Source organism: Rousettus aegyptiacus, unplaced genomic scaffold (genome assembly GCF_014176215.1).
Source record: "Rousettus aegyptiacus isolate mRouAeg1 unplaced genomic scaffold, mRouAeg1.p scaffold_m13_p_1, whole genome shotgun sequence".
NCBI lineage: Eukaryota > Metazoa > Chordata > Mammalia > Chiroptera > Pteropodidae > Rousettus > Rousettus aegyptiacus.
In genome coordinates this window covers 96,150,138-96,165,129 of record NW_023416284.1, presented here as the reverse complement: position 1 = coordinate 96,165,129, position 14,992 = coordinate 96,150,138, and the positions used below count along the sequence as shown (strand labels likewise).

The following is a 14,992-nucleotide window of genomic DNA, read 5'->3' as shown; positions in this document are numbered from 1 at the left end:
AGTTTCATGTAAGGTAAAATCCTTACTTTTTTCTAAAGTTAACCTGCTATCGCAACACTGTTTATTGACTTATTTTTTCTCAACTGATTTGAAGTGTGAATCTTATCAGAGACTGAGCTATTATATATGTACTAGAGTCTAATTTGGGGTCTTTTATTTTGCTCCATTGATCTGTTTATCCACTGGTCTAGTTCCACATTGATTAAATTATTATCATTTGATAAAGTTTTAAAAATCTGGTGGTGTTCATTCCCCGTTATTCTTTTTCCTTTTCAAGCTTTCTTGGCTATTCTTGTTCATTTATTGTTCTAGATGATCTAAGATTCCTCTACTACCCAATTAGAAAAAAAGATACTGTTGGAATTTCAATTAGACTTGCATTCAATTTATAGAGTAATTTAGAAGACTATTGACACCTTTACAATATTGAATCTCTATACTAGAAATGTGATTTAACTCCCCATGAGTCTATGCTACTTTTATGTCTCTAAGAAAGTTTTATAGTTTTCTTCTAATGGGTATTTTAAAAATTATTTCTTAGTTTTATTTTTATTGCTGTAGTGAATGAGATTTTTACATTTTATTCTACAAGACTGCTCGCTCCATTGATTTCTTAATATATTTATTTTGTGACCTTACTGAACTATTCTGTTAAGTCTAATCGTTTTTCAGTTGATTCATTTGTGTATTTTAGTTAAACAATTACACAGTCTGAGAATAATGATGATATTTGTCCCTCCTTTCCAGTAGTTATATCTTTTATTTATGATTCTTACAACACATTAGCTGTATCTTCCACATCAATACTAAATAATAGTGGTGGTAGCAGACATCTTTATTTTCTTCCTGACTTTAATGGGCATGTCTCTAGTCATTCATCAATAAGTATGATGTTGATGTTTGAAGTTCATATTCATTATCATATTAACAAAATAACCTTCTATTCTTACTTTAAAAAGTCAAATACAAATATTGGATTTTTATAAAATGCTTTTCTAGCACCTATCAAGGTAATACTATGATTAGCTTAAGGAAAAGTCACTTATTGTTGTGATAAGATTTTTTTCATTATCATATCTTTCTATTTTACTCATGCATTCCTACCTAGTCAAGGCATATTATTATTAATTTTTGCATGTTATTTTTAAAATGTTACACTAAATTCTTCTTGATTGCATTTTAGTTAAGATCCTTATATTTGTACAAGTAGGATCACTATGTGTGTTTTTTTTTCTTTTATGTAGTTATTATCTTGGTCCATTTTTTATATCAAAATAATACTATCCTCTTTTTCTATGTTCTGGAATGGAATGCAGCATCTCTAAGTTTTAAAGGAATTATCAAAAATAATCATCCAAACCCATAGCCTTTGCTGACGCAATAATTTTAAATGTCTCATTTTCCTCAGGTTTTTCTACTTTTTCTGAGAAAAGTTTGTACATTTGTATTTCTTCTACAAACTTCTCAATTTAAATGAGATATTTAAGTTTATTACCATCATTACGTACTATTCTCCTTATTTTAATTTTTAACTGTGTATATTGTTCTACTAAATTTATCCTTCCCACTTTCATATATTTGTGAGTTTGCATTCTATTTGTTCTCTTTTATTTGTGTTTGGATTCTGTTTTCAAACCCACCCTTCCTCCAGGACCCCTTTCTCCCTCACCCAGGCTCCAAGTATGGTTCTCATGCCAAATCCGTATGTTTTCTCCCCCTTTCCCAGGAACCCAGTGTTTTGGCGCAGAATTTATCTTCTCCAAATCTCTCACTTCAGAGCTTGACAGGCACCAGATAGTATCCATAATGAGTTTTCCTTCTCTTTTCCTACAAAAAACTTATTTGATATGGACCCATCCCTCAAGTTGCTGTCAGATAACTGCTTAACTCATCCAATAAAGCAGTGAGAGGGAATGAAAGATAAAACACTGATTGGGAAGCCCAGAGATAAGTACTGAATCAGATCTGTCACCAACTAGACCTTTGGCCTTGTCTCCAGGCTTTAGATTTCTCATGTGTATAATAAGGTAGGCAGATTTCAAGATTTCCAGAGTCTAATTTACCTTGAGCATTCTGTGATTATCTGTTATCCATTTATCCAAATGAAATATTTCTAGTTGAGACTAGATTAATATGTTATTGTGTCTACATAAAGTTTCATTTTCAGCAATATTTTGAGGATTTTCAATCCAAAGCAATGAACAGAATATGACTTCTTAGCATTCCTAAAAATGATCTAGCAAAGAGTTCTTTATAATTCATTGGGTCCTTCAGTGTCAAAATCAGATCATTTTGTTTCAGTCTCTTAACAAAGTAATCAATAGAAACTTGAACGATTGTTGGAAAAACAAAGTAGTAGCAAAAAAATGGAAATCATCAAATGGCCAAGCAAAGCAGTATGATAACATGTGATAACAGGAAAAGCGATAGCACAATTCTGGCCTTATGTATTTATTTAATGTCATAGTTATAATTTCTCCCAAAAGGAGACTTTGAATTTCTTAATTCTATTCTTAAACCTTTGTCCTAGACCACAGTATTATTAACATTTGAAATGTTAACTCTAGTGGAACATGCCTTTCTTCTAGAAACAGTATCCCCTTCTAAGAAATGACTCCTGCTCTAGCTCCATATATGTGGTTCCTCCTGTGAAGCCATCTCCACAGCAACAGTTCATTGACTGGCCCAGAAAGAAGCACATGACCAAAGCAAAACCAATTAATTTCTTCCCTAGATATTTGAATTTGACACCAAGATAGTAAGGGAAGATTCCCTGGGAGTGAGAAACTTACTGAACATGCAAGCCCAAGAGCCATCAGAGACCATGAGTTCTCTCACATAGAGGTTGGTTTGTGGCAACATAGAAGAAAGGAACCTATATGCAGAGAGAAGTGAGGCATAGAAGCAGTTGGACAAAGACCCATAGAGGAATAGATCCAAAGAAGATTTGCAAGCAATGAGGCTGCAACAGAGGCACCGCTCTTGGACCAATGCAAATGACTAGCATGTTGCAGTAAACACAAGAGCAAAAATAGCCTACTTTAAAGGTGGTTAATGATACTTAACCATGAGCAATTCCTAAAAGAGCCCTTCAAACATGGATCCTTATAGAACACAGAATGATGTGGTGACAGTGAACAGAACAAACTGAAGATGAGAAAAGTGGGAATGAACATAGACCATGCTACCATAAGCTAATGGTTTTCAGTAACTTCTTAGCATAGGGGGACATATGACAAATACTTGGAGGTGACTGAATTGATTTTATATCATGTTCGTATTAACTATATAATAAACTCAATGTAAGTTTTCTGCCATGGGGTAGGTTTAATGATTCTTTATCAATAACCTTTATAATCTTTATGAAGACATGAATAAATTAACCCAAAAAGGTATAGTTATAGAGATCTGAACCTAGAAGATCCTAAATGGCAGTTCCAACAACATTCAGATTTTCAAGGATGAAGAACAGATAAACGGCCCTCCTATAAACAGCCATCTTCTATGATGATGGTCAATCCTATCAAGATGGGCTCTGCAGGTCCTTGTTCTTTACAACTGCTCTCACTACTTAGGTGTTTTAACTCCTCACCCTGGCTCCTCCTCCTGGAATAACTTTTCTTTTATTTCTCACTATCTCATCTGGTAATATTGAATCTATTTTTTTAGATCCTACTCAAAATATCATAATGCACTCTCTTATACCCTATGCGGTCTGAATAGTTCTGGATCTTGTAATCAGGCATGTCTACATAACTCTGTTAGAGGAGTCATCACACAGTATTCAATCACATGTTCCCAGCTGTGTTGTATTCATCTCTGTACTCACAGAACCTATCATACTGCCTATACTATATGGTAATTGAATGAAAGCATGAATGACTGAATCTCTCAACTACTTACTATGCAGTACAATCATGGTTATAGTTTAACTGGTGACAAAATACACTTTTAATAATAATTTTTTACATAACCATGCCAACAAAATTTGCTCTTGTATGTTCATCCTTGCTAGTCTACTATCCATGTAATAGTCATCTGTTTACAACTTAAAGAAACTATATATGGTAGTTGAGTATGTTCTTCTCTGCACAAAGACATCTATCACACCCTCACTCCATGAGATATGAAAAGAGGAAAGAGGAAGGAGTTTAGTATTTTGTTAACTCAGTTTTATGGGTATATTTCTAGAACCAGTTATGAAATTATGAAAGGCAAATTTTGAGGCAGAAAGTAGAGGTTTTGTTAAATTTCATAGATTGCTGATCATACCCAGTTTCAGTTTCTTGGCCAATGCGTCAATTTGAATTGTGGGATCAGATCCCATGGACAGGAAACATATCAGAGGTGTTCGTGTGTCACTTTCTTCCCAAGTTTTCTCCAGATTTAAGATAACTGGTTCTGTGTACTTTTCCTCCAAAGAATCTGCAATATACTTTCTTGCTTGAAAAACAGTACGGTCTGGGCACCAAGACCTAGAAATGAATACAAATTAGAGGAAAAAATTTAGTCTGTTCATTTTTATTCTATCTAATTCTAAGCCTGCAAAGAACATTCTAATTAGCAAAGGACAAAAGAGATAATTCTCCCTTATGCAGATCTGTGTAAGAGGGATGCCAAAGTTTTCTATCCTTGGATGAGTGCAAATTTAATCATGCGGTTTGGGGCTAAGCATTGGCAAGAAGTAGGACAGAGCCAGTAACAACATTGTCTGTTGCCAGTCTGGAGGGGAACTTAGAAGTCAGCAGATCCAAGTGTCTCATTTTCAGAAGCAGCAGCAACTGCTCTAAAGCTTTAATGGTTATTTTTTAAAAACACATCAGTGATTATCCCTAGTAACTGAGGCAATCAGCTTCGGGGAAGCAAGTCCTCATTCAAACTGATACACGGGAGTACATTTATTCTTAGACAAATATTTATCAAGTGCCTACTACACGTCAGGCCCTGCTCTAGGCACCGGGGACTCAGCAGGGACACAAGGGGCGATGTCCTCTGCCAGCTCCATACACGGTGGGGGCCAACCTGCTGCACACTCTGAAGCCCTGCAGTTTTCAGGGGGAGCATTAACACGTCAAAGGTATCAGAAGCAGGTTGGTCAGCAAGCGTTTAACACCATCTGTGTAGCCTGCACTGTAGTGGGTTCTAAACAGTGACACATTAAATAATGTCATTTAACATTTGATAGTTTAGATCAAATTCTACAGATTACACTATTCATTTGACAGAGATTTAATTTTAAAATAATGGATAAAAGACAGACACATCTATTCCAATAAAAACAAGCAGCTCTTTCATACTCTGTAGATCATGAGGTCACCACTGCTGACTGCTGTGATCACTCTCAAAGAGTGACAGCATCCAGGAAACAACTTTTTGTAAGAAATGTAAGCTCAGTATATAATGTTAGTAAAAACAAAAATTACTCTAAATTAATCCAACATCTTTTTGTTATTCTTTTGGTGGTCTCATCTCCCCTTCCCCCAACTCACCCTCCTGCCTTGCCCACCAATCTCTCTCTCTCTTACACACACACACACACACACACACACACACACACACACACACACGCCTTCAATATAGAAGCCTTCTTTAAGCTACTGGATATTGAGAAAATGTGAAAAGTGAGAAGGAAAAGAAAAGATTTAAAAAAGAGTGTTCTTCCTTAACATCAATTTCAATGTTTTCCTCCATTTTAATAGTCAAAACAGCATTTATACTTATCAATAGAGTAATAGTTATGTTTTTTTTCTCAGATGAAATTGAATTTTAGCTTATAAACTAATTTCTTTGTACCTTTGGGATATCTATTTTTTAAAGAAGCAAATTCAACACTAATGAATAAAGTGAATAATAAAAGTATATTTTTCATTTTTTTGTTGTTAAAAGCACTATCATTAATACATTGTCAAAACATACCATTCCCTGCCACCATCACAACTTTATTTACTTGTCAAGGAACTAAAGAACTGCCATCCAAAACTGCAATTTGGAAGCACAAGCATTTCTTATAATAACTACTGGGACACAGTGGAGTGAACTCACTGAGGTAAGAGCTATAATTTGACATTATGATGAGTGACATTTCTAGCTCTGATAATACCTATTCTCACCTGATAAGTAAAAGTTTGCGGCACGTATCCAGAGAATCGTTATATCCATCAGGGATAATTTCTTCCTCTGGAGCATCTTTATCAAACCAGCTTTTCCATCCCTTCTCATTACGAGATATCTAAAATAAACAAGACAATTTGCAAGCCATAGGAATATAAGCAATTGGAATGGAGAGGATTCTGAATAACCTTAGAGATTTATTTTTTATAGGCACATAATTTTTCAAACGACCATACAGTTTACATTTTTCTTCAGAAACAATGACTCAGATTCAGATAAGATGAATATTACTATTCCTAGTCCTCTTTTAGTTTTACCATTGCATTTCTACATCATTCACTAAAATTAGGACCATGCATTAATTACACTAAACAATGGGGCAGGAAAAAAAACACAGCCCAGGGCTTCTCAACCTCAGCACTATTGGCATTTGGGGCCACATTATCTTTTGTTGATGGGGGCTGTCCTGTTCATTGTAGGATGTTTTGCAGCATCCCTGGCTTCTACCCACTAGATGCCAGCAACACTCCTCTCCCAAGTTTATGACAATCAAAAATGTCTTCAGACATTATCAAGTGCTCTCTGGGTGGGGGTGGAGGGAGGGGTGCACACAGAGTTGCCCTTGGTGGAGACTGTTCTGATTACCAGACCTCTAAATGTTGACCTCTACTTACAATACTAATAAATGACAAAGTCATAACTGCTATTTTCCTAGTGAGCCCATGCCTGGAGACCTTAAACCTAAGAATGAATAATTTCTCTCCAAGAGCTAGTCTCAAACATGTGTTCTTTTAGAAGCATGGAGAGAACTGAAGGTTTTCAGAAGCATTAAATGGTTCTCTGTGAAGCCCAAGTACCGTTAAAACCAATTTCAAAAACCACAGATTGGTGAGCCTGAATCTTCTCCTCAGTAACAACCAGGCTGGATTATGGAGATGGTGTTTTCAAGCATGTTTTAAAAGCAGTGGTAGGTACAAATAGCAAATGCTTATATAGTAGATATTATGTACCAGACCCAAAGATTGTACTTCTACTATCTCCACTTTCTACTGAAGCATAGAGAGTTTAAACAACTGCCCAAAGTCCACATCATGCAAACAATTCACCGTATAGGATATAGACAGGGTGCAAATTCATAGCAAAACAATTGCTCTGTAATTTACTTTCTCCAGTATTGTCCCCGGGATACTAAAAGATGGAATGGAATTTCTGAGATATTTCACAACTTCCATCTTTCTCCTGAAACTTGAAGCAGCTTTCCCTAGCTGGCTGCTCCCAGAGAATCTTTCTGGCATACTTCTTGGAGGGTCTAGGAGCTGCTGCAGCCCTACCCTACTGAACTGGTACCTGCACAGTTACCTGCAGCGCCCCCTGCAGGCCTCCTCCGCACTAGTGGCTAGAGAGAAAGATGTACAAGAATAAAGGTGTTTATTCCCAGATTATGGCCTTCCATTTGCTGAATTTGACTCTACCACAATAGGGCTTCCTGAGTGAGCTGCATCTGTGATGGGCAATGAGATACTTCCAGCTGCTTGTCACCCACCTCCATTTCCCACTCCGTTTCCTGGCCCTCCCTGTTAGCAAAACCATTTCCAGGTGTTAAACAGTTTGGCCTAAGATGCCAAGGCAGGGCAACTGCTATTTAAGGCTATTTTTGTTTCAATCCCTGACACTCACTCAGCTGGGAGACTCATCTCCTTCTACTTCCTCCTCCCCACAGCCAGGCCAAACCAATGGCCACCCGATGGCAGGTCCCCAGTGGACTTCTGCAACTTTCTGGAGAATGACTCCTTCCCTCACATCTGGCCCATCCATCCAATGATGTGAAAGGAGTTGGAGAGACATAACACATGCCGTCAGGGAAAGAGCATTATTTAACCTTTTTGAACTTTGGTTTCTCATCTATAAAGTGGGGTCAATCATATCTCCCTTGCACAGTGACTGTTCTTGCAAAGTACTTATCCCACAGTAAGCAGTAGTAGCTACTAGATTCTACACCACGGGTATTTAAACTCTAATTGACAGAGGCAAACAATAACACATGTCCCTATATAGATATAACTCATCTGCAGGGGGCAAGGTTTTGAGTGACTTCCAGTGATGCCTGAAGGTCTCCCTTACCCAGTCTCCCAGCAAGCTAAGACTTTTTTTCAGAGTATTTATTTGGGCTTGGGGGCCTCACCTGTGGCTGTACTACAAAACGAAGCTTACTGTCTACCACAGGTGGAATCCAGGGACTTTATCCAATTGATTCTGACCCAACCACTGCTAAATAATAGGTAAAGACTCTACATAGTGTTCCAGAAACGCCACTAAATAAACACGCCTAGTTTACACTGGGGTGGGGGGCAGTCGAGGAAAGGAAATCACATGAAGACAGCATAAGGCTTCTGCCAACTGTAGTCTACTTCCTACCTCTTTTGTCCATCACCAGCAATCTCAAAAAAGATGATTATCAGCTTTGATAATGGACTGGCAGGCCCTCCATCAGTGACAGGCAGACATAACCAACAGACCCCAGTAATAAACAACTATCTTTAATCCAAGTCGCATAATTGTTTTCCAGTGAAAGCTAAACAACTACTAACCCACAATAACAAATTTACATTTTAAAATAAGAAAAACAACAGGTAAATCAGGACCTGTTTTACCATTTTCTCTATTATACTTTGCCATTTTATATTCTTACTGGTGAAATGATTAATTTTTTTAAAAAGGACCTCAACTTCTTAATTTGCCTCAAATTCAAATTTGTGCAAATTATTTAATAATAGACAGAAGTTAAAATGTAAAAACATCAACAGTCTACAACAAAAAGTCTACACCGCTTCTGATCCTGACAGCAATTGAGGCAGGCTTTACGTGACCCATGCCAACCACACAGAAGGAAAAGAGAGCCGCCAGCGCCTATGGAAAAATTCCTTTCAATACCGGTCTTTCCAAAATCTCCCCAGAAAGCCATATAACCCGAAAGCTGTGTTGACTTCTTTGGGTGAAGGACTTGTCACCAGGAGGCCCCTCTTAAAATGGCCCAGATGTGTTTGGGTTTACAGATCTGTACTTTTATCCAGCCCTTTCCTACCTGGTTCATAATTTCTGCAAATTGTGGAAGTTTACTCAGCTCCACGAGGTTCAGCCAGGTCATATCGAGAATCCAGCGAAATGGCTTGGGAGGGCAGGCTTTCAGATCCAGAGCCGCTCCCCCTGGGGAAAGGCACCGGTGGGAATCAGGTCAGCTTGTGCTGGTGGTTTAAAAATTATTTTCCAAATAATAAAAATGGGATAACCATATCATAGAAAAAAGAATGGGAAAATTGGAAAATAATCTTGTGACAGAAAATGGGTTTATCTTTTTTGGGGTACATTTCCTTTAAATCTTAGTGTTTTATTTACTGATTTATGGCAATTCCTTGTCATTTTTGCCTGCAAAAAATTGTTCTCAGGTGGTTGTGGTTGTTTGACTTTTATTGTTTTTTAACAATCTGAAATGTACAATTTTGATATCAAAAATTGGTCAGTCTTTTCATGTGTGATTTTAAAAATCACTTTTTAGTCATCACTCTTCCAGAAGACTGATATTCAATACTATTCATTACCAGGTCAAAAGACGGGTAGATTGATAGATTGATACAATGCAGCTGTGGGTTTTTAAGGGGGTAACTAATGTTCAAATAATTTCCTCATTCAATTATTCAACAAATATTTATTGAGCATCTTCTATGTATCTGGCATATTTCAGGCACTGGGGATAAAGCAGAGAAAAACCAAACGAAGTTCCTGCTCCCACAGAGCCTAGTGGAGAATGTGGGTTATAGTGTTGGATCATATTTTGAAGCAAATCACCAGTCAAATGAGCACATACATCCAATGTGACAATCTGTCACCAAGACACATGACTATATTTACAATTTCAAAACTCCTCTATTGCATGTCTATAGTAATGTTTTATCATAATAATTCCAGCTCTGTTGTTAATTCAGATGCATATAAAACAGTGATTCTGAAACTTTTAAATCCTATAATCTTCCTGAAAAACTCATCAAATCCTTTTACTCCATCTATCAACCCTTGGGTAAAAAAGGGGGCGGAGGGAACTATAGGGCTCTGCACCCCCCTCAAGCATCTTCCTGAGAAGGTAAATGAGCAGAAGTACTGCTTTCGTGTAAATCCCTTTGCTCTACCAGTCCGGCCAGCGATTCTGAGTGCCACACCTTTAGAATGTGGTAAACCTGCCTCTCATCAGCCCGCCCTGTGCAACCTGGTGAAAGAGAAAGGCTTATTCTGCACCATTTCCGCTAATGCTGAATTTACTGTAGAAGCAACCACTAGAGTCACCTGCAGACTTAAGAAATTCTGCTTCTCTAACACAGAGACAAAGTCATCCCTTTTCTTCTTGGTTGTTTCAAAAAAAAAAAAGTTTTCATGTGACCATAAGCCTCAGAGACATCAGAAGAGGACATTTAAGCTACGTTGGTGTTTCCAAACATGCTGTGCACCTAAACTAATCCGGAGCAGTCCCAGTCCATCCTGGTCCCCCATGTCCTGGCTCTGACACCTGCTAGCTGCATAAACTTGGACAAAAACTCAATTTCTCTGTTTCCTCTTTTGTCACATCAATGTAATAAAAGAATCTACCGGGTTGGTTGCTGTGAAGATTAAATATATTATTGTGTGTAGAAAGCATAGGACAGTCATGGTCCATAGTAAATGCCATATAATCATTAGCTGTGATTTTGACATTGACTCTCTCTGTTTTGGAAAGCAAGAGTGCACCTCCTAAGCTGTCGTCTTTTGTCTACGACGAAAGAAAATGACCAGGCAGGGGAAACAGGTACATCAATTATTCTGTAATGCAGGATTGTCCCTGGCATCTCTATCATTTTTTAAAGTGTTCTGACATTCTCAGTTAAAGAAAAAAGTCAAAGGCACCTTCCAAGTATCTCAGAACACGGAGGAGTTGATACAAAGGGACAGTCACTCTTAGGAAATCAAACGTTTCTCCTATGATAAGTCTTTCTTCTTTTTCCTGTAAGCACTGAGTTCAAAATGATTTATAAAAAGAAAAATCAATAGTCTAAGGGCCATATTTGTTAACTTTGTAAAAATCATTTAACAAAAGTCGTATCATCTTTTAAAAAATAATTTGGCCAAAATGTAATAAGCCAGTTTGAAACTAATACAAACTGTACAATAAACCAGGTTGGGGTTGTTTTAAAAAAAGACGAAGAGTCTCTTTTACTGCCGAGCTGACTGTACTTCTGTCAATCGACCTATCATATAATCCGAAATTAATCTTCCTAAAGCACTGCTCTGTTCATGCTATTCCCCTGCTCATAAAGCATTCAGTGGCTCCCTGTTACCAACTAAATTAGATCCAAACTCCTCTCACCAGCTCTCCTGGCCTTGTACAATCTGGTTTTCCAAGACTCTCTAGTTTTATGAAATGGGGTCACAGGTGTGCTCGTACCACAACTCAGATGTGCAGCCTTTTTAATTTTTCTGTGCCAAATCTAATTCTCTTCACAGTTTTTTTCCCTGCTGTGTTGCCGTGTTTCTCAGTCTCCTCCTTCGTCTCAAAGAATCTAGTCTCTTTCAGGCAATAGCTCTGATTTGGCTGGGTTTGCTGGGCAGGAAGCGATGAGGTGGGGTGGGAGTATGTCTTGGTGAGGAGGATGCCTCAGATCTGCATGCTGCCCTCCAGTCTCCATTTGTCTCAGTCACAGGCTGGTATCCCTGTACCGTATCCTCTGAGCAAATCCTGTCTGGCCTACTGGGATATGGGGCTGTTATCCAGAGACGGATCCTTTTCTCCATTTACAAAGTTCTCCTGCAGCTTCTTGGTGTGGACCCCAGTCCTCTGCTGCATACCAGCCCTCTCGACATTTCCAAGTCTTCACTCCTGTTTGCCAAACCTCAGGCTTATCCATCTAGCCAGGCCCTCCACCAATGCCACAGTGCAGCTTCCATGTTGGCTCTGGGCAGAATGCAGGGGCATCTTCTGTCCGGATGTTTCTTGAGCACCCTCCACCACCCATCTGAGATTCTGCCTTAGGAGACAGGGAAGAGACAAGGGATCTTTGCATCTGGCCTCCTCCCTCTTTGACTCCTTTGTCCTTACCATGACCAAGGGGCCATGTTTCTCACTTCTTTCTATGTCATATCTGCTTCCCATAGGTCATGCTGGCAGATGGGATCCAGGAAGCAAAGCCAGCTCACCGATAAGGAAAGATCCAAAAGTATAGTTTCCATACCACTTATATTCCACCGATAGGAGGTTTTCCTAAGTTGTGAGGCCCGCTTTGCTCCCACTGCTGCCTCGAGTCCCACATGCTTCACTGTCCCTCCTCCCCACTGCCCAGTGTCCCCAAACACTGAGGATGTGGCCCCAAGTCCAAGTGAGAGCTCCAAGGTGACTGAAGTGAGTCAAAGTAGCTTTCTAGATTTGGTAAATTCAGGCTCATTGTATTTAGAGGTCACAGAGACCACAAGCTCATTCATCTGGACCCTGTTCTGTAGAGCCTGCTCCATCCCTCCCAGGTGGTACTTATCATTTTCCCCTGGGTCCATGTAGCCTCTTGTACACAGGGGCATGGGGCAACTGCTCTCTGAGAACACACTGCTAGTCGGTGGCAGAGTCTGGTTTGTTTCCCTGATTCCAAGTCCTGCTCACACTTTACTGTACCACGCTGTCTTACTCCCACATACACTTTAAGACACCAGCTTCTCCAGATGTATTAGACCTGAGAAGCAAATATGAACCAGATGACGTATTTCAATTGCCTTTGAACTACAAGAAATAAAAAGTCAAAGAAGAAATTTCAGTGATTACACAAAATTGTTTATAAAGTTTTCAAAAGCGGCAATCTAACCCGGATCTGAAAAAGAAGTTAACTAAAGTAAAGTAAGAATAATAATAGAGTAATAAGAAATTACAGGTTATTGCCCGCTTATTAAAAATTGGATGATAAGGATAAAAGCGTATCATGTCCTATCACCTTGTAATACGAACTTGGAAATATTTGACATTTTTTTCCTATATGATCTCTTTTGTTCCCATGGCTTTGGTTGTTATTTCTGTGCCCTATTTTTGCAGCTGTCTGGCTTCTTTTAAATTGTCTGGCTTATCCTTTCTAACTATCTGCTGGATATCTCAAATTCAACATGTCTGTGTCATCACCAGAGCTGTTCAAAACATTCAGTTTCTCCTTCTTCCAAGCATCATAGGGGGATTGCATTTCTCTGCTCTCTTTAAAGTTAGATGTGACCACATGTCTTGCTTTGGTAAATGAAATATGAGCTTAAGTGACATGTGTCACTTATGGGATAACTTTTAAGAGCCAGCACACAATTTGCCATATCCCATCCCTCTGCCACAGTAATTATGGAAGCAATTTGGATTTCTGGGTAACCATGATAAGCATGTTGGAGAGGAGGTGACTGAGAAGTATGCCTTTGTTGTGTTAAGCCATTAAAATTTTGGGATTGTTTTTATGGCCACAAAACCTAACCTATCCTGACTAAGCTCGGTTCCCAGATCACAGTCATTATTCCTTTCCTCTAACACTCTTCAAACTAGCTCCTCTTTCAACCAACCAGACTGAAAACCTTTGCACAGTCCAGAAACCTGAGACTCATTCCTGACCTCTCTTCACTCTTACATCCAGCCCTATTGTCTTTACTTTAGGTGCGAAGGTGTTACCCATAGTTGGGAAAATTGAAATACACACTCTTGATCCTCTTTTCTCTAATCCTATATATGTCTGCCAGAGTAATCTTCCTAAAGGACAGTAAAAGCTTCCTAAAGGACCACATCACCAACTTATACAACTCCTTGTCTCCTTGTGTCTTTTCTTTTTTACTTTTTTTTACTTTTTTTTTTTTTTTTTTTTTACAACTCCTGTTTCTTAGCAGATGGAGAAACTCCTTCCTCTAGGAATCAAGGCTCACATTTACATACTCTCTTTTCTTTTCTTGTGCTGTTCTGTCTCAGCAAGTAATGTTTCCTCCATTTCTACCTATTTTTCAGGGTCCATTTCAAATGCTACTTTCTTCTTTGCAGGGAAAGGGCAGCCAGAAGATGATTTATTAAACTATATACAAAGAGCAAAAAACATTTTTTAAAAATATTGGAACATTTTTCCCATGTGTCAAATAACCTGAAGAATTAATGGCTTAACCTGCAAACGTATATTTTCCAAGATTTCATTGATTTCATCAACCACACATAATCTCTCCCTCCTTTTGCATGTAACGCTTTGTTTTTAGCTCTCGTAACATTTAGGTTATTCTGCTTTGTTTTGCAGTGGTTTCTAAAATTATCTTTATCCCTATTATGAGAATGTTATTTCTTTTAAAGCAATGTCTGCTTTATTCTTGCATCCCAAACACTAGCATGGTGGGTTTACATAGTATGTGCTCAATAAATACTTGTTTAACTGAATTGAATGAAAATACTTTTGTCTTCTTAATTATATTTTTAACACGGAGATAAGCAATGAATAGAGTTGACTTCAAATATGAAATACAAGTGTGCCTGTTTTAAAGTCTTAAGTCCTTATACTCCCTCGCTTAAGGAATTGCTCTCTTGCAATAGAAAGCTCATTTCCAGCATCAGTTTTCCTCCCTTTGGCATCAGGGGTCCCGATCATGGGCAACAATGATCAAACTTCATCTAATTCTATAACTACAAAATCATAGAGTCAATACAGACCTGACATAGTTATCTTGAGTAACCAGAGCAAAATGACTGGTAATCGGAAAAAAGAGGTATAAAGAACTTCACTTTCATGAGAACATAATTACTTTACTATATTATAAAAATGGGTCTACAGCACATCAAAGGGCATATCAAAAGCAATATCTTTATGTATCACATCCATAT

General features: G+C 38.2%; 1 protein-coding gene across 7 annotated transcripts in view; it reads right to left on the bottom strand.

Annotated features, from left to right (window-relative positions):
• The window catches only part of DNAH8 (dynein axonemal heavy chain 8), a 304,884-nt gene that overhangs the window by 62,417 nt on the left and 227,475 nt on the right, over positions 1-14,992 (bottom strand). For 6 of the 7 annotated variants that reach the window (XM_036217561.1, XM_036217559.1, XM_036217568.1 and 3 more), the window contains 3 exons: positions 9,194-9,315; positions 6,111-6,229; positions 4,273-4,475 (listed from right to left, as the gene is read on the bottom strand). In XM_036217561.1, the coding sequence (XP_036073454.1) occupies positions 4,273-4,475; positions 6,111-6,229; positions 9,194-9,315 (444 nt within the window). Of the gene's footprint in view, positions 1-4,272; positions 4,476-6,110; positions 6,230-9,193; positions 9,316-14,992 lie in introns of those variants that run through there. The other variant, XM_036217578.1, reaches the window with a different exon arrangement.